The 20793-nt window shown below is 44.2% G+C and overlaps 1 protein-coding gene across 8 annotated transcripts in view; it reads right to left on the reverse strand.

Moving 5' to 3' along the window:
* Positions 1-17357: 17357 nt before the first annotated feature.
* LOC131418963 (ral guanine nucleotide dissociation stimulator-like 3) overlaps positions 17358-20793 on the reverse strand; it is a 115604-nt gene continuing 112168 nt past the window's right edge. For 5 of the 8 annotated variants that reach the window (XR_009223109.1, XR_009223107.1, XM_058563543.1 and 2 more), the window contains 3 exons: positions 19897-19968; positions 18631-18812; positions 17794-18089 (listed from right to left, as the gene is read on the reverse strand). Coding sequence is in view for 4 of the 8 variants with exons in the window: in XM_058563543.1 (XP_058419526.1) it covers positions 18059-18089; positions 18631-18812; positions 19897-19968 (285 nt within the window). In the remaining 4 variants the exon portion in view is untranslated. Of the gene's footprint in view, positions 17661-17793; positions 18090-18630; positions 18813-19413; positions 19518-19896; positions 19969-20793 lie in introns of those variants that run through there. The other 3 variants (XR_009223106.1, XM_058563542.1, XR_009223108.1) reach the window with 3 other exon arrangements.

Below are 20793 nucleotides of genomic sequence, written 5' to 3' on the forward strand. Positions count from 1 at the left end.
AAGGAGTGACTGGAGAGTGGTGCACCTGGAGATGGCATAAAAGCTCTGTGCCCTTTCTCACATACCTTTCCCTATGCTCCACTTCCATCAGGCTGTTCTTGAGTTATATCCTTGTATAATAAACTGGTGATCTAGTAAATGTTTCTCTGAGTTTTGTGAGCCACTCTAGCAAATTAATCAAACCCAAGGAGGAGGTTGTGGGAAGCTCTGGTTTACAGCCAGTCAGTCAGAAGTACAGGAAACAACCTGGGCTTCTAACTAGCATATGAAGTTGAAGTGAGGTTGGGTGGGTGTGCAGTCTTATAGGACTGAGCCCTCAACCTGTGGAATCGGATGTATCTCTGTGTTGACAGCATCAAATTGAGTTGAATTATCTGACGACCAGCTGACATTCCAAGAATTGCTTGTTGGAGGTCTGGGGAACCCTCCCACATGGGAGAAAATGAATCTCAGAACACCATTTATGGGTATACACCCTAAAGAACTGAATGCAGAGGTAAAAAGACATATACATACACCCCTGTCATTAACAGTGTTATTCAAAATAGCCAGAAGCTGGAAGCAAGCCAAGTGTCCATCAACGGATGAATTGACAAAAAAAATGTGCTGGATACACACAGTGGAATACAATTCACCCTTAAAAAGGAAGGAATTCTGACACATGCTATGGCATGGATCAACCTTAAAGACTTTATGCTAAGTGAAATAAAGCCAGCCACAAAAGTAAAATAGTGTATGATTCTACTCATATAAGGTACTTAGAGTAGTCAAATTCATAGGAATAGAAAGGAAAATGGTGGTTCCCAGGGGCAAGAGGGAGAGACAACAGGGAGTTGTTGCTTAATGTGCACAGAGTTTCACTGCAAGGTAAAAATAGTTCTGTGGATGGTTGGAGGTTATAGCTACACAATAATGTGAATGTACTGAATGTCACTGAACTGTACACTTAAAAATGGTTAAAATGGTCAATTTTATGTTATGCATATTTTATGACCATTTAAAAAAATTAATTATTTCCAACAAATAAACAAACACTAGCTACATGCAATAGCATAGATAACTATCACAATCATAATGCGGCATAAAAGAAATTATATTCAAAAGGCAATATATTTTATAATTCAATTTATATAAAATCCAAAAAAGACAAGGTCTGGCTTCCAGTAATGGTGGAGTAGCTTGTTGAACTAACACTCTCACAGATAACAATGATAAAATCTGCATAAAATATTATATATATTTATAGAGAATCATTTATCTATATGTAATATACATATAATAAATGTGTATGTGTGTGTATGTATAAATCTCTTCCAAAGCAAGCAGAACTGAGACAGCGTCTTCCCTTAAGTGATGGGAATTGCACCAGGAGATATTTGCAAGCTTGAGTCTTTTGCCTCAAAGCATTCCAAAATCTGTACATGGCCCAGACAGGGGAAAAACTACAGTCTTACTTGTAATGCTACAGGACATATTTTGGGGCTGGCAGAGTAGCTGGAAAGTTAGGGGAGAAATTCTGGAAGGGAGGGACACACAAAGAGGAAAATCTCAAAATATGTATGAATGTCTCCCCCCAACACACACCAAATTGGCAGATCTTTGAACAACACACATGCACGGTAGGCCCCAGAGGGCCTTGTGTAAACAACAGTTGGAAGATGAAAGACCTGAATGAGGATTTCAGCTATGCTCACTGTAAAGGAGACAGGATTGGAGTTTCAGTCCAGCCAAGTTAACTCTCTGCTAGAAAAACAACAACACTCTTCAAAGGAATACAATAGAATCCAGAGTCTCTATAACTATCATTCATGGTTTCCAGTACACAATTTTGAAAAATCATGAGATTTGAAGAAATAGGAAAATGTAATCCATATATGAGCAAAAGCAGGCAGTAGAAGCTATCCTCAAGGTGTTGCAATTAGCAAACAAGGATAAGAGAGTAACTATTATAAAGATGATCATGGTGGTAAAGAAAAATATTCTCATAATGAATGAACAGATGTTGAAACTCAGCAGAGAAATGGAAATTACAAAAAAGTACAAAATAAGAAGATGAAATAAAAAAATACTTTTGAGTTTACCGGTAGATGAGAAACAGTAGAAGAAACATGAAGATAGAGCAATAGAAATTATCTAGCCTGAAGAAAAGAATGTAAAAATTTTGAAGAAAAATGAAGAGAGCCTTACAACCTGTGAGATGATTGAGTCTCCAGCAGAGGGGAGAGACAGAAAAATTAAATGAGGCAGAAAGGTAAATCAATAAGTAATAGCATAACTTTCAAAATTTGGTGGAAAATCTAAAATTTTAGATCCAAGAAAGTCAGGAAACCCACAAAATAAAACACAAATTAAAACCATACCTAGGCACGTGATAGTCAAGCTGCTAAAATCCAAAGATAAAGGAAAATCTTGAAAGCAGTCAAGGAACTACATATATACATGGGAAGACATTACATACAGGGAGAAATAATGTGAATGATGGATGATACATTATCAAACACAAAAGAGACAAATCAATAACAAAATGACATCCTTCAAGTGCAAAATGAAAACCCAAAAGTCAACACAGGATTCTATATTTAGCAGAACTCACTTTCATAAAGGAAGCAGAAGCCACAATAAGAGACCGCACACATATTAGATAGCTAGAATAAAAAATCAAATTGCAAATACCAAGTGCTGGTGCGGACTAGGAGCAACTAGAACTAGGAATGCAACATGATAGTTGCATTTGGAAAACAGTTTAGCAGGTTCTTATAAAGTTAAACATACATTTATTATATGACTCAGATATCCCCCTCCTAGGTATTTACTGAAACAAATTAAAAACTAATGTTTAAACAAAAACCTTTGTGTGAATCTTTATAGCCATTTTATTCATAATTGCCAAAAGCTGGAAATAAACTAAGTGTCCTTCATCAGGTGAGTCGAGAAAGAAGCTGTGGTGCATCGGGACATTAGAATAGTACTTGGCAATAAAAAGGATAAACTCTTGATTCACACAACAACATGGATGAATCTTGGAGGCATTTCTCTAAGTGAAGGAAGCCAGATGCAAAAGGCTATATGGTATATGATTCCATTTACATGACTTTCTAGAAAAGGCAGAATTACAGAGATGGAAAGTGATCAGTGGTTGCCAAGGGATGGAGTGGGGGAAGCGGTTGACTACAAAGAGACAGTATGAGAGAATTTTGGGGGTGAAAAAAACAGCTCTGTATGGTACTGTAGAGATGGATACACGACCATAAAGTTGTCAAAACCCGTAGAACTGTACACCGCAAAGAGTGAATTTTACTCTGCAAATTTTAAAAATCAATCAGGATGCTGGGGAACTCAGATGGAATGCAGCAACAAATGAATCTCACTGTATTACAAGCACCTGACATAACCACACAGAAGGGGTGGGGGTGAAAGGTCCTGACCTAAGTAACTTTGGAAGACAGTGCTTTGACGGGATACTGTAAATCTAAAGTACTGGACAAAAACACTGTACACTAGGTGATAAATGTGTTTCTCATAAGGGTATGGATTAGCAATTCTGAAACTAGTTGACACATTAGTAAATATATTGTAGATAACTGGAGTTAAGTTTCTCACTGTTGGTAAAAGAAGTTACATATAAACAAAAGGAGAATGCTAGAATAAAATCTGTGGTGCTGGATTGGAGTTGGAAGTATCAGTATAAATCCATGTCTCTTTTAATATCTCTATCCAGATAGATAGTTAGATTGATAGATAGATGGATAGATCAACAGATAGATGTGTATACCTGAGTTTATATTCATACATACATTTCCAAGCTCTGCTGAGTGGGTCTAGAAGCAGTTACACTCTAGTATCAATGAGCACACCTAGCTCCCAGATCTGCATTTATATCATTCTCCAATAAAAAGAAGCAGGTTTTCTTGGAGAAGTGGCTAATTCTAGGGCTGGAGATGGAAAATACAAGATGAACCTGGAACACCTTGTAATGCCAGAAAGTAGGAAAGTGCTTTAAAAAAAACACAGAAAATGATGAGATGTGTCAAAAGGAATCAATCTGAAAGACTTCCCAATGGCTCAAGCTGGAAAATTGTGAGCAACAAAATAAATAATGGTAGCATTGGATTATTACCCAGAGAACAAAATAAATATCCATGAGTCTATACTGATATGAAATAGATTAAATAAGAAAGGAAGAAAGAAAGAGAAAAAAAAAAAGAATGAGAGAAAGAGAGAAAGAGAGGAAGAAGGAAGGGAGAAGTAGGGGGGGAATCTTCCTCACAGAATTCCAAATAAAAACGTGGCTGGATAGCATGAAATAGAAAATTGCCACTAGAACACCACAGTAATAATTACTGTGAGCAAGACTGACTGAAGAATGCAAAAACTGTGGGTGAAACTTAAAGAAGAAACAGTACATTTGCAGAGCCTCAAAGCATCTCCCTCCAAATACTTAAATTTTTTCTCTTAATTTCTTTAAAAGACCTATGACTATTTAAAGCAAAAATTATAACATTGTATTGTGGGATTTACAACATGGGTAGATGTAAAATTTATGACAACAATAACATAATGGACAGACATAGGTAAATGGAACTGTTCTGTAGCAAGGCTTCCATATTTTACATTGATTAAACTGGTGCACTATTAAGTCTAGGTAGGCAGTGATATGTTAAAGATGCATATTGTAATCTGGACCAACCACTAAAAAATGCAAAGGTGTGTCACTTAAATGCTAATAAAGGAATTAAGAAGCAAAAAAAAGGGTTTGTACAAGAATGTTCACAGGAGATGACCTGCAAGACGAGCGCGCTGTAGGGCAACCACAGAGCAGAACGCCCTCAGCCATGCCAAGGAGCAAACGCTGACACACACATGCTGGGTGAGTCTCATCAACCTCGTGTTGAGGGAGGCAAGCTGGACAGAAAACAAAACACTTGGGATGATTTCAGCCAAGATGAACCTATGATGAAAAAACCAGAGCAGTGGTTGCCTCGGGGGAAAGAAAAAATTGCCTGGGAAGGAACAGGAAGGAGTTTTCTGGGGGTGATGGAACTATTCTATTCTTAAAGGGGTGAAGGTTATATGGGCATGTTTATTTGCCAAAACTGTACAGTTGAGAGTTGTGTCTTTCAGTGTGCGTACATCTTACACCCCCCACACACAAAGGACTAAAAGAATAATAAAGTGAGGTGGGAATGGGATGGAATGTGGATGAAACAAAATTGGCTGACAGTTAGTAGTTGTTGAAGCTGGGTGACGGGCCTACTATGCTATTTTGTTTATTTTGTATATTGTTTAAATTGTTCTGTAATAAAAAACTCGTATAAGAAGACAAACTCGATATACAGTGTTTGCTGGTAAGATATCGCTTACCTTTTGGGAGGAAGGAGGGAGAAATGGATTGTTGGCGCTGGAATGAAGCTGGTGCTAGTTCTTGGTCACACAAGTGTGCTCGCTTTGTAATAATTCTTTGAGGTTTACATGGATGATTTCTGCATATATTTCTGTACTCATGTTATACATCAATAAGCATTTTAAATCCTTCATATTTGCACAAAGATCCTAACTCAATATCTCAGAATAACAGCAATGTTTTGTTTTAAAGTGGAACACGTTCACTCATGACATCATCAGATGGATCTATTAATGCCCTCATCCTTGCGTGTCCCCCTGGGTCTTTCCATTTTTGCCTCAATTTGGCAAGTGGCATGGCTTTGAGTTTTTATGATGGGTATGGGCCCTTCAGGTGGGCGAGGTCCAAGGGAAAGATCTCTGCAGCGACCTTGACCACGGGAACCAGAGGGAGGATCATGGCAACCTGGAGGGATGGAGGGGATGATAGGACAGGTGGCCTTGTAAAGGCAAATTCCAGAATCCCAGGCACCCAATATTTCCATTTTAGATATAGAATTTACCCTTCAAATACTGGCCAGGAAGTTTCCACGAGGGCTGCAAGCATCCTCAGCAATAGCCAGGCTGGTGAGCCCCACCCCTACCTGAGTGCTGGCCTCAAGGGATGTAGCCCAACCACACTGCGCATACTCTGGGGGGTGGGCAGGGCATAGAGAGTGGTCATGGTATAGAGAAGAGGCGGAATAGAGAGTGGGGTGGAGAAGCAGAGGGATGGGGACCAGGGGCGGGGGGACAAGGTAGGAGTTGGGGCCCCTAGCTGTGTATGCTGGGAGCTTTTGTCTCTTAAACGCTCCCAGCTGGGAGCTTGCAGGACCGCAGGACTACAAATCCCAGGAGGCTGTGAGCATGGGGCGGTGCCTAACCCTGGGGGGAGGAACAGGGCTGTGTGCGCTTGGCCGAGGGACACACCGCCCTTGACTCAGGACTCTGGTCCTGCACCCGCTGCACGTGGACTGAATCCCAGAGGGATGCGACGGGACTAGCGGGACCAGGGAGTTAGGAGGATGTGGCGGCTGCATGGGCAGCCAAGGGCCTGCAGCGTGCAACTGGTTTTGTCCAAAATAGAAGTCGGACTCGTGCCTCTTCCACACCGCCTTCCTCCGTTGTTTGATTCCTCCTCCCACCTGCGTGCCTGTGGGTCTTTCCACAGCCCCCTACCAAGTCCAGGGCCAGGTGCTTCTCTAAAATGCTTATGGGAACTGGTTTGACATCCCAGAAACTTTCCACTTTGCCTGCTGCCCTCTGCCTTCTCCAGCCAAAGTGCCATCCTTTCATCAGCTTTTGAGAGAGATTCCCCCTTGTGGCTGGTCTTGCAAGTACAACTTAAGAGCTTTGCTGGGTGGTAACACTGGCTCGTTCTTGCCTTTTTCACAGGTGTGGAAGTTAAGGCATCTGTGAGGTTAATCACTGGTTTCCCCAGGATCCGCTAAGAGCAGAGGAGAACAACCCAATTCCCAGGCAAGTATCTAGTAGGCCATTTTCACCAACGCATTCCAGGGCAGTGGCCTCCAAAGCAGCAACCTTAAGACGAGAATAGCTTAATCATTTTGCCCTTTAGATTGATCACCTAATCTCAGCTCAGGCCTGAGTGGCCAGTCTCTCAGGGACACGAATGGCGACTCTGATCACTCAGGAAGAGACTAGTCATCCAGCTTTGGGAGAGGGATGTTCAAGGTAGACAGCACTTGGGCAGCATTTGAAACCCGTCACCTTTAACATCTCTGCTTTGGATTCTGGCAAGGTTCCCACATAAACATGCCTAGGGATAGTCAGAGGTACCATATTCTTTAAAAATTGATTAGAGTTGTGAAAGGAACAGAGCATAAAATATCTTGCTTATTTGCAAAAGATAAAATGCAAGCAAGACCTTCCTGTTAATTTTTTTCTGCTCATTCTCTTAGCTGTACTGTATGTTTGAATGCAGAAACAAAAAACTTGAATTGCCAAATTCTCTTTTCCTGAGATTGGTAAATTAACTTAAATGTCTTATTGAAACCTGTGGAGGAATGGTTAGCAGCTTTCATGATTTATGTCGTCCCTAAAAATCTGGGCGTTGATCTACATGAAAAAAACTCCCTGTTTATATTACACATCCCAATAGGTTACATTTCCGATTCCTGAATGTGGGATATTATCAAAACAACTGAAAAACCTGGTCATGGAAACTGGACCCTGTCACTTTGTCAAGAATTTGCCTCTTTATGAATTAATGACACATGAATTCTTTAACAGTTTTGTAAAGAAAGAATGAGAGTGTGTAGTGTCTCTGAATGTGGTAAGATAGGGAAGTCTTGTTAGACCACATCCTCGGGTTCTTCTCTCGTGTTCAATAGGCCCAGGTGATAGTCCGTGTAGTCAGGTGCAGCGCCGCTCCCCCAGCCCCCAGTGTTCCATCCTACTCTGGCCTGTGCCCTCTTCAGGGGGTTCTGATGACACTGGTCCACAAGTGTTGGAAGGAGACATTGTAACATGAGAATATTCATCATCTTAAAACAAGGATTAATGGAGAGGAAAGTCTCAGGGTGTGTGTGCTCTGATGCACTGCTGTTGGGGTATGGCCGCAGTGACCACTGTGCTCCCAGCAGTCCCCACAATAGCAGTCTCAGGCGTTTGATCTCCTGGCGCAACCACAGCAGCTGTTGACAGAGCTGGGAACTCATCGTGGTTCAGTGTCTTCCATCAGATTTTGTCGCTCTGACCCTCCTCTGCTTGCCCCATTCCCACGCCTATCCGCTGTGTTGATTGCTTTGTAGTTGTTTCCTAGGAGCCACTGTGTGTAACTCTATTTCACAGTGTCTTTAGGGACCCACTCTCACTACACAAGTCACTGTACAACAGCCCCTTATCCTGGTGTAGCCCATGTTTATCCTCTCCAGTGGAGCTGTGAAGAACCCTGCTTAGTCGGAGCTCCTCTCATTCTCATGCTGCTGGGGCTGCTTACGAAGCTGGGCATCTCATCTTTGGTCATCAACATTATTCTTTTCATCGATTTTCTGAAGTCAGAGACGACTTTGTTAATAATGTGACACTGATTCTAACAGACACTTTTATGTATCTTCCCCAACAGCTCTGTGAAGTAGGCCTGTGATCCCCATTTTACAGGGGGGGGACACTGAGGCTCAGAGAGGTTGAGTAGCTTCCTTCACTTCACACAGTTTCTTGGTACATTTTGAGTCTCCACCTGGAACTCCGCCTCTCAGGTGTGTGCACTTAGCTGGTGTTCCACTTTGTGCCTCTCTGCCAGCCTCTCCAAAGGCACACGCCCCATCCTGAGTCCATTTTCTGCTTGATGGCAGTCACCCTGCACAAACCGGCCCCATGCAGGGAGTGGATTAGTCGGGCATGGTCCTCCAGCTTACCCTGGGGAGGTTCTAGGTTTCTTGGGAGAGCTGGAGCAGTGGAAGATACTGACCATCACTCACCTGGAAGGTTTGTTATGTAGAAATACTCCACTGACTTTTTGCAGGTGTCATGTCTTCTTTGTCTTCATTGCTTCTCTGGGCTTTCTCTTACAGTCCGTGCTGTGCAGTAACATACAGTACAGAGACTGGGGAACATAATGTTGTTGCCCTGCACCAAACGGTCACATTACTCATTTTTCTAATTATGAAAGAGTTACATACTGTAAAAAAAGTGAAATTACCCAGATCTGTGTAGAGCAAAGTGAAACCTCCCCCATCCATCCCTTTCCCTGCAAACTCACTCCCCTACTCAGAAGGAACTATTGTTAAGAGTTTGCAGCTTATTCTTCTGGGCATTTCCTATGAATTTATAAATACACATAAAGTTTTTTTAACATAAATGACATAACTACATCATTTTGCAATTTGTTGTTTCCCAAACCATATATCATAGATGTCTCTCCTTATCAGTGCTCGCCACTCTAACTTAGTTTTTTAGAAGTTTTAGAGGTACTCCAAAGAACAGGAATACCATGATCTGTTTATCTCTTCTTTGATAGAGATGGGATTATGTCCAGTTTCACTATTATACATAATGCTACAGTAAGATCCTTGCATGGAGTTTATTACACTGCTATTCAACTGCTCAATTTTCCTTGTTTCCTCTTGGTCAGAGACTATGATATATTTTTAACAATTTTATGGGAATTATTATTGTTATTATTATTATTATTTTTTGTGTGTGAGGAAGATCAGCCCTGAGGTAACATCCATGCCAATCCTCCTCTTTTTGCTGAGAAAGACTGGCTCTGAGTTAACATCTGTTGCCAATCCTTCTCCTTTTTTTCCCCCAAAGCCCCAGTAAATAGTTGTACGTCATAGATGCACATCCTTCTAGTTGCTGTATGTGGGATGTGGCTTCAGCATGGCCGGAGAAGCGACGTGTTAGTGCATGCCGGATCTGAACCCGGGCCACCAGTAGCAGAACACTTAACCACTAAGCCACGGAGCCAGCCCTATGGGAATTATTTTATAGGGAATTTAATTTTATCACTGAATAAAGACATTTATGGGGAAACTGGACTTTAAGGTCATCCATCTCAGTATTCTGGAGAAAAATCATGAAACTTAGAAGGTATGAGGCTTGCTCCATCACAATCTAACAAGTCATGTTAACAATTTAAAGTTGAATGTTTGAATAGCCACTACTCTCTCTGTTCAGAGGAAGAATGACTTTTTCTTGTCTAGAAAACATCTGACTCCAGGGGCTCTCAGTTGTGCTTCAGAGAGGGTAAGATATTGGTGTTGTATCTGTTTCTCTTCAGCTGTAGGCTGCATCTTCTAAAGATCATAGAATTGAACATGGTCCAATAAATGTATATGATTTGGGTCAAAAATTCAAAGTAATGAACCCAAGATAGGAATCCATAACTTTGGTTCTTAATAAAGAATTTCCTTTGATATCCTCAAGTCTCTGTGATTACTGTGTATACACGAATGAAGTATCCCTCTGTCCATTTCTTAAGTTGTTTCCATTGACTTTATGGATTTATCCTCTAATCCAGATTCTAAGTGTGAAAGAACATCTTGGTCCTTCAAAGAAAAGAAGCCATTGAAATTTGATTTTCTTTTAGCTCGCCATCCTACAAGTTTGAGGAATAAATTATCATGTAATGGTACAATGATTCTGAAATCTAATTTTTAATTAGAGGGGTGTAAGGTATGAATGAATGGTGGTTCATCCCCATGGTCAAGGGTATTGTACACGTGGACGTGTAAACAAGATTCAGGAAGCTGCTTCAGCCCTGTGACATCCCTGAGAACCACAGTGCAGGAGGATCTAGGCACACAGCCATCTGCCTAGATCTCCTGGGTTACATGTAGATCCAGGGGTCTTGAGAGTGGTGTCAGAGCAGCTAGCTTTTATCTATTTCTCCCCTTCCTTCTCTCCAGCTTATCTCAAACAGTCCTGACTATCATATTTTAAAGACCAATTATAGTTATTTACATGAGCTGCTTGTTCATTACTGCAGAGTAATAATCAGGCATACCATTAAATATCATTTAATCTACCTAATTAAATTTGTTGTACCTTTTGATTGATTAGAACACTAAAGTTAATTCAGAGTTTGATATTCACCAAATGTGTTAATCTGCTTACAACTGCCATGTGCCTCATTCCTCTTAGAAGTGTATCTTTGGCCCATCACAAGATTTTAATGAATCAAATCATCATAAATTAAGATAATGTACTGTCTTTTGGATGATCGGGAGGCATATGGGTCCATTTTGGAAATATGCCCATCTGTCTTTGCTCCCCATGGGAAGTTTCTGGTCACTAGGTCTCCAGGTGGCTTGCACAAGCCCTAGGTCTATAAAGCTTGGTGCCTCTCCTTCTAATTGAGGTAGAAATAAAAGAGGTCAGAGAGACTTATTAAAGTTTTGGTTGTATGAAGTCTTCAATGAAGACCATCCATGCATATTGTTCTGGATAGCTCTCTGTTCCTAAGACTACTAGCTACTTTAAGGGCTTGTCTGGAACTGTCAATGGTCTGATATTTTACCTTACCTGCAAACGAATAAGTTAGCTACCATGGTCTTACAGATGCTGGCAAAAGATACGAGACCCATGGGTCAGAGACACAGGACTTAATGACACAGCAATGGCAGTGGCCAGAGTATCAACATTTGCACTGGTTCACTAAATCCCACTTCCTGCAGGATGATACACAGTGGGTCAGGAGACATGCAGAGGGTTGCAAGAACTCAGAGCTTAAGGAACTCAAATCTTCAATAAGAGGCAGGAAATCTGCTGACCTTTGGTTTGGGGAAGGGTGTTATTTTTATTATACTGGGGAGTAAGCAAGCCTGCCTTTTGCTCCAGAGGAGGCCACTATTTCTATCTTCCAAGGTTGTCAGCTCTACACACATTCTTGAAAAGATAACCTGGTTTTACTGGCTTTCAAAGGTAAGCTTGAATGAGACTTCATCATCATTCCGTTCTTCTGTTACCTTTATTGAGATTGTCCAAATATGCTTTTTTCTCTGTAAAGTTCACTAACTTTATTCATACATAGGGGTTGCTTTTGGTTTTATTTATTAAGTTAAAATTTTCTTATTAGAGCAAATGAGGAAACTATTATGGGTTGGATCTGAAGGTATGCTTTTCCAGGAAAAATGTGAAAGAAGATCGGTGCTCACAGAACTTTGCCACAAGGAGTTGATATCAACTTAAATGATTTTGATTTGAATAGTGTTTTGTACAACTTTCTTCCATCTTACTTCATCCTCTCTGCTTCCTGTAACTCTCATATGGGAATGAGGCAGTTTCAGGGATTCACTGAACTCATTTACAATATTAAAATGGTTTTTTCTGTTGTTTTTTTTTTTTTATTGAGGTAAAGTTAACATACAACATTAAATTAGTTTCAGCGGTACAACACAATGATTCAGTGTTTGTATAAATGTTGAAATGATCACCACAATAAGTCCAGTTAACATATGTCCCCATACATAGTTACAAATTTTTTTCTCTTGTGATGAGGACACGGCGTACTTCAAGGTGCAGAAGAATCAATGATGATGTCATACTTTTCCATATACAACTTGATGAATTTGGACATAAGTATACACCCTTGAGACTGTCACCACCATCAAGGCCACAAACATATCCATCACCTCCCAAAGTTTTCTCTCACCTCCTTTATTACTATTATTGTGTAGTAAGAACTCTTAGTATCTACACTATTAGCAAATGTGATGTACGCAATACAGTCTCGTTAGCTGTAAGCACTATGCCATATCCTAGATCTCCAGAACTTATTTATCTTGATTACTGAAACTCTGTATCCTTTGATCATCAGCTCCCCATTTCTCCATCCCCTTAACCCCTGGCAACCACCATTCTAACCTCTGCTTGTATAAGTTTGACTATTTAAGATTCCACATATAAATGAGTATTTGCCTTTGTCTGTCTGCCTTATTTCACTTAGCATAACGTCTTCTAGGTCCATCCATGTTGTCAAAAATGGCAGGAACTCCTTCTTTTTTCAAGGTTGACTAATATTCCATTTCTTTATCCATTCATCCGTCAGTGACATTTAGGTTACTTCCATATCTTGGCTATCGTGAATTAGCTACAATGAACATTAGAGTGCAGGTATTTCTTTGAGACCCTGAGTTCAATCCTGTGGGCATATACCAGAAGTGGGATTGCTGGATCATATGCTAGTTTTCATTTTTGGAGTAAGCTCCATACTGTTTTCCATAATGGTTTTACTAGTTTACATTCCCACAAGGGTTCCTTTTCTCCACATTCTCAAAAACATTTGCCATCTTTAGTTTTTTTGATAATCGCAGTCTTAACAGGTGTGAAGTGATAGCTCATTGTGGTTTTGATTTGCATTCCCTGATGATTAGTGATGCTGAACACCTTTTCATACACCTGTTGGCCACTTGTATGTCTTCATTAGGAAAAGTCTACTCTGGTCCTTTGCCCATTTTTTAAATTGATTTATCGTCTTGTTATTGAGCCAACACGAAAAAAGAGAACAAGATTTCCAGGCATTATGGATGCTTCCCAGTTGATACAGATGGTTTTGTATTTACAGTGGTACCAAAAGATCATGTTTCATGCTTTTTCTTCAGCTTGTTATAAGACCAGCAGTAGCTGCGGCATGGCAGATAATTGGGATCTTCTGGGTTTGGAGGTTTACAACATAAATGAGTGGTAAGGAATTTTTTATTATTCCAAGGAAATTATTGAGATCATAGTCCGTGGAATTCAGGATTGATAGGTGTAGGAGGAAATTAAGGTGAGGATCGGTGATCTGGCACTACTTCTGATCATGAGGCACAGGTATCTACTGTATGAGTGTTTGAATAAAAATATTAGAGATCAGGAATTTGTGGTGGGTGAATATGTTTTCTGAATTATTTACTTTTGAACATAACCATTTGGATTATGTGAACATCTGGGATATGGGAGTAAGTCGTTAACAGGGGGTGGTTGATAATATCACTATTGATTTAACTTCTATGAACACCAAGTGGTCAATGGATTAAGCAAATGAGTAATCAGAAAACACAGAAATGGTAGGATTTGGGATTTAGTAAAGGACTGGGGACCGACTGTCCTGAGAGAGAGTGCCAGGACTTATGAGGTTGAGAGTGACAAGGACAAGAAAAGAATAGAAACACACTCAAACAAGGAGGGGGTGTTAACAGGATGGGGGAGGAGAAATGATCTGGAGTAGCCTTGAGTTTTGACCTTGAGCTTTCTGTTCTTGATGCAAATCTGCCTGATGACATCCCGGGACACAGGTCAGATCTATTCCCAGAGGATAGAGGGAGGGTGGAAGTACAAAACAGCCAGGATAATTGTCCTAAAAAGGCAGGCTTCCTTTATCATTTGTCTCAATTTCATGATTTACTTTTGTAGGGTAAGAGGAAAAGAAGGATGATAGCCACGTCTTCACAGAGGAAGCAGCATAACTGTGGGATCCAGTCCAAACCAAAGCCTGGTTTAAACATCTCCATCCCTATAAGGATGTCCAGTGACATATTCAAGAGGCTGGGTACTAGAATTCCATCCCATCCTGGCAATGAAGGGTCTCTGGGAGGACACCTTGGACCAGCCCCACCAGGTCTGCTGGCCAGAGAGACTGCAAGGACTCCAGGCCTGCAGCAATGCAGGACAACTGGTAACTCCTTTCAAGCTTGCCAAAGGGTTGCAAAACCTAGCACCTAGTCACACAGGTGAATCCCTGCCAGGTGTGCTCGCAGGTGGTCTGCACTCCAGGTCCCATGCCCACTCCTGCCGGTCTTCAGATTTGGCAGGGATGATTCCAGGAGCTGATCTGGGCATTCCACAGTTCCACTGCCAACAATTTCTGGCGACTGAGGAAGGTATCAGGAAGGAGGAAAGGGCAGTGAAGAGCACAGGAGAGAGACTGGTGATAGCACTGATGGCGGACAGACTTGCTAGTGAGGCAGAGAAAGTGAGGGGCCAAGAAGGCCGTCTTGACAGCAGATGAAATGGAGCAGGCACCTCAGTGAGGTCTCTTGGCAGCATCCCAAATGTTTTTGTGCTTTGAGCTCTTGAAACTTTGAAATATAACAATACGTTTCTTTTATTAAACTCTGCTGCGTGAAATAGAAAATATAGACAGTGGTTTCTTTCTGAGGTGAGAGGTTGAGTTGCAGGTGAGGAGAGAAAGATCTTCCTTTTTCATGCTGTTCTCTCATTTTCCTTTACTATGTACTTTATTTATTTGTACTTTCAAGTCAGCAGCGAGTTATCAACGTCACAGGATGATTCAGTTTTTCCCCATACAGTCACAGTAAAACCTACTTAAAGTGGATTATTCTTTTTGTGTAATATTCCAATAGATTCCAAAATATTATTTCCAAAGCACTTCGATGTCTATGTTCTCAAATTAGATATTTACTTCTAGGTCTCCATTTTTGTGTTCCTTCTTGCATGCTACTTCAGAGTTGCATCTAAGGAAATACCAGATTTCCCTCAGTTTTTTAGATCCATATGTGTTGGAAATTTGATTCATGAAGATGGACATGGCAGCTGGGGGATTATGCTATTATCAAGAGACCATTTTTCGGCATCAGTAATCTGACAAGAACTCACTGCTTGTTGAGATTTAATTGACTATTTGAGGAATCAAGCTTTCACTATTGGTACTTCTCTTTCTCTTTGGAGGGGAAGTATTGCCTTCATAGTCTTTCCATTACCAAACCACTTTCCTGGGTGGCTGTGCCCTGTCAGGAAGGGCCTGGGATGCCGGGAACCAGGATTCATCCTCAGCTTCTGCCTGTCCTGAGAAGGCTTCCCTGGCAGAGTCCAGCCTGTGTGTCTGGGTGACACTTGCAGCCATCAGAAAGGAGGCGATAACTCACAAGTGCCAAGCGATTCATCTGGCTCTTGTCTTACAGGGTGTTTCCAAGGGATGAGGTTCAAAATGCCACTTGGTAACCCCTTGAAAGCTCCTGGTCACGGGGTGGGTTCTCGGTGTGAGGTCAGAGCAGTGTCTATTCACCACCAGATGGGAAGCATTTCAGTATTTTAATTGCTAAGTCTGTGTTCATGCACGACCATGGATCATCTGTTCCGTGGCATTTCCTGCTGGACCACCCCACACCCCTGTCATGCCTCATCTTTCAAAGCTCCAAACAGGGTTCACAACCCATCAGGTGGTTGTAATGTAACCACAGCGCAAGACAGGGGAAAAAAACACAACCACCCAAGGGTGACACACTTTAATGGTTCGGGCCAAATTGCCCCATTTGGACAAGTTGGCAACATCAACACTGAGTATGTAAACTGGAGGACTGTCTAAGACCATGGACCTCAGAATGACACGGCCTCAGATGTCACCTGGACAGCAAGGGACAGTGTGGGGTCACTCACTGGTCAGGATTATGGTCCCTTATCCTGGTAAAGCAGAGCTCACCCGGGATCCATCAGACCAAGCCAGGGAGGAGGCTGGGAGCCTTCTAGGGAATTTCTGCCCTAAAGTGAATGGCATAAGGAAGGCAGTTGTGCTGGAAATCCTGGTTCACAGAGAGCGGTCGGTCGTGTTTATGGAATGAGGCCCAGTGGTAGACTTAAAGCTGCGTCACAGATCTTTCCCATTGGATACAAAACAGCAGGAAACAGATTTCACAGTCCTGGACATGGACCCCAGCAGGATTCAATTCTAGGTCAGTGGTGAACATGGAGGCACTAGAGGGGTATCAGGAGGGAAAGTCCTGTCTGCCTTTAGTCCATTTGCAAATCACCTTTGCGGGCCTTGTCCTCTCCACATGCATGTTTTGATCTTTTTACATTGTTTTCCCCACTTACAGCTGATGCAATTCCAGAGATTGAACTAGAAAACTACAAGTTCCTAAAATTTGGTCAAAAGAAACCTCAACAGGAGAAGCAGAAAACATTCCTTCTTCCTCCAGAATGTAGAAAGGCACCCCCTGCCTATGGCACGACCTGATCCTGGGTAGTGCTGTTTTAAAGACATCCAAATTTCAGTGGTTGTTGCTTTGCCTGTGAAAGTACCATTAACCTTTAAATCCCAGGAGAACGGGCCGGGGACCGTGTCCGCCCCTGGAGCGGCTGAATGATACTGAAATGAACTTGTTCTCGGAGTTAGGGGGAATTGGGAGTGATGTCACTAGCCAAAAAGGGGGCTGGCCTTTCTCCCTTTTCCAACATACAATAAGTTGATGACTCAGAAGAGTTCTTTTTTTTTTTTTATAATTTTATTTATTTATTTTTTTCCCCCAAAGCCCCAGTAGATAGTTGTATGTCATAGTTGCATATCCTTCTAGTTGCTGTATGTGGGACGTGGCCTCAGCATGGCCGGAGAAGCGGTGCATCGGTGTGCGCCCGGGATCCGAACCCAGGCCGGCAGCAGCGGAGCGTGCGCACTTAACCACTAAGCCACGGGGCCGGCCCAGAAGAGTTCTTGATTCAAGGAGAAATGTGAGATTCTGTGTCTCACTCACATGCCTACAGAAAGCGACAGAACCACACCACAACTCCCAAGCTGTAAAGGGAACAGGACTTTAATATAATATTCAAATATGTCATTTATTATTTACAACAAATAACCACTGTCTCTCCCCAATGGGTGAGTAGGTGCTGAGGTAGAGATGTCAGGGAGCTGGGATGGGGTCATCCCTTCTCTCTTGGGCTTCAGGGGACCCCAGGAATCAGCTTACAATGCTCCCCTTCCCATCAAATGGGAGGAGCTGACCCTGTGCATCGCAAGCATCCCAGCTGTGTCCCCGCTGCTGAGGATGGGGCTGTGATCGGCCACTGGTATGGGGTTCGGGGTTGGGGCCTGGGGGCTGAGTAGAAGAGTCGGGTTATCTTGCGTGGCCTCCCTCAGAATCATGGCCCCCCACCATGTCCCCACTGCACTGGGTGCTCCAGACCCTGTGCTCAGTGCTGTCAGCCACCAGTACCCCATTTGTCCCTGCCACGTGAGCGATCATTTAGTATTACCTATTTCACAGAGGGGGAAACGGAGTCTCAGGAAGCTGAAGAGAGTCACCCCAGTCACAGGACTGGTCAATAGTGGAGCTGGGATCCCAGTGCCAGCTATCCGACTCCCCAAGGCCACGCTTAGCCCAAAGCCTTACTGAACCCCTAGGAGTCAGTCACCCCGGCCCAGACACTCACTCACCCCTGACCTTGATGATGGCCGGTTCTTCTTGGCCTTGCGTACTCTGCAGGCCAACTAGGTCTAGCGCTCTGGCTGGCAGGACAAGGTGTAGCTACAGGACAGAGAGGCACCTGTGAGCCTACCAGGAACCACACCTCAGGGGTCCCCCCACTGCCTGCCCAGCAGCTGGAGTCTGGGTGTCCCAGAGATCACCATGTAATCAGGCCGGGGGATGAGTGGGGCACCATGGAGACAGGCTCTCTGGACTGGCCAACAGGGAGAGTCCACCCCTGCCCTCACCCAACTCCTGCCCGGCCTCACCTCTCATTCTCGTTGAGCAACTCCATGTCCTGGAACGAGGCCCCAAATGGCTCCCTCGGGCTCTAGCTTGTAATTCTTTGCAGCCTCCTGGAGCAGCAGGATCTCCCTCATGACTCGGTATTCCTGGGACCAGAGGGAAGGAGAGGATGCAGACAGGGCCTGGGTGGGGGATGCTGCAGGGGTCTTGTTGGAGGTGAGGAGTGGGGCAGGGGACCAGTCCTGGAAACCATCCTTCCCTCCAGTTCCATCCAGGATCTACCAGTTCTCAGAATGGGAATAATCAACCCCTCCTCCAGGAAGATTTCCTTGATGCCATCCTCCCCTCAACCCACCCGCCAATTGGATGGGTCTCCCACTTCTCTGGTATCAAACTCTTCCACTCAATGTAAGATACAGCGGGTGAAGCCAAGGACTGTTCTGCCCAGAAGGTCTCTGATTTCCACCTCCTTCCCCTCCCCTGCAGGGAGTGCCACAGCTGCTCCTCAGTACTCTTCTCAAGGTTGATCCCATTCCCCTGGAAGGTAGACAGCCAGAGTACATCAGACAAAGACCCCTAGCCTGACTAGCTCCCTATGCCCACTCCTTCTCATGTTGCACTACTGCCAGATCCCCAGAGGGGGCCAGGCATGCAGAGAAAACAGGACTTGGACCTAGGCTTGCCTCTGGGCTCCAGAGGAGGAGGACATGGGGGTGTAACTGAGGGACCTGGCAGCACAACTCTCTCTGATGACAGACTTGGAGGCTGAGGCTTCAGGCAGAGGGGACTGCTCAGGCACTTATGTGCTTCCTGACTTGGGGGGGGCCGACTTCTTTCTCCCTTCATGGGCAACATGGGAGTTACAGGCTGAGTCCAGCTCAGATAAAACCTCACGCAGCTCTGCCATCAGGCAACTCTGAGCTTCCCCAGCCTGGGTAACTGGAATGGGTTTCTCTGGCAGAAACTCTGTTCACTCATCGCTAAAATAGGCCTGATGCCCCAGCTGCCAGCGGTGGCTGCAAGGCTTTCATGAGAGGAGATGTGCCAAGTGCTGAGAACTCAGAGCTCAGTTCGGGGGCTCCCGCATCCCAAGGCTCAGAATCCTGGTCCTTCCTGCCTAGACCTCAGGTGCACCCACCTCGAAATAGTCACCCATCACCAGGTGCAGCATCAGCAGGTCACTGAGCAGAGTTCCAAGATAGGGGACAACACCTTGTGACATCGGTGTGTGGGTGGGATGAACCTTTGCTCTCAAGTCGACCCCATGTAGACCCTCTCCTGAAAAGTCCCCACACTCAGCCACCTGGCCCACCCCAGGGTTCCCACGAGGAGCAGCCTAGGACCCTCAGCAGCCTCCCGTCAATTCCTACTCCCTTCACACCCCAAGAACACCACACTCCTCCTCCTCACCTCCCAGGGCCGGCTTCTGGCAAATCACAGGGTGTGCAGTCCCTTGCCCTCCCCAAAACACACTCATCCTGCACCAGCTCTTCCAGGCCCTCCTCTTGGTCACTTCTACTGGGGGATTCAGACACTGTGGCACCAAGATGAAGAGCCCTCATCTTTTGATTTCAGGCCTCCAGCTGGGAGCACAGAGCCCCTCCCCCACAGGCACACTAACCTGCCGCTGCTGCTGCTTCTCCTGCACTCTCTGGGGGTTGCTCTCTGGGGGAGCAAACGTGGAGGGCCCCTCCTGCCAGGGTCGAGGACAGTGTCAGTGAGGCCATACTCCCCTCACCCCATTTCTCTCCAGCACCACTGGCCTCCGACACTGGACATCTGACTTGAGTCAACTGGTACCAATGTCATTCCATCCTCCAAGGTCTTGTGATTCCAGAACAAGCCCAGCTCCAACTCTCACTCTGGGTGTGAGCTTGGGCTTGTGGCCTGGCCTCCTTGAGCCTGTTTCCTCATCTGGAAAGTGTGAGAACTCCGGCTACCACACAGGTTCTCATGAGGACTCAGTGTCACAAGACTGTCATCATTGTTCTGGCCCTCACCCCTCCAGGTGGAGTAGGCAGAAAGCTCCCACATTCCTTTCCTCCCTCTTACCTCAACACCACCCTGTGAGGCCTGCACCACACAATCACCATCCCTCCATTTCCCTGATGAGGAGACAGAGACCCAAACATAGGCAGTGTGTTGCTCAGGGGCCCACAGAAGAGAGGCCGCTTGCCCCTCTCAGTCAGAGGCCCTGTTCCAACATCCTTGCCTAACCCCCAGCCCCACCACTGACAAGAGTCCTGTCCCTTGAGCTCTCAAAGCTTGGTCCTGGGCTGAGTCATGGATGGAGAGGACGGGGTGTCTTGGGAGTCTGGTTGAGTGGCTCCTGCCTGCCCAGTCCCGTGGAGTGTCTGGGCCCCAGGCTGGGCCAGAGGCCAAGCCAAAGCCTTCTCCTCCCCAAGGAACGCCTCAGGACATTCCCCTGCACTGAATCCTTTTTTTTTTTTTTGTGAGGAGATCAGCCTTGTGCTAACATCTGCCAATCCTCCTCTTTTTTTGCTGAGGAAGACTGGCC

The sequence above is a fragment of the Diceros bicornis genome, chromosome 20 (assembly GCF_020826845.1).
Source record: "Diceros bicornis minor isolate mBicDic1 chromosome 20, mDicBic1.mat.cur, whole genome shotgun sequence".
Classification (NCBI taxonomy): domain Eukaryota; kingdom Metazoa; phylum Chordata; class Mammalia; order Perissodactyla; family Rhinocerotidae; genus Diceros; species Diceros bicornis.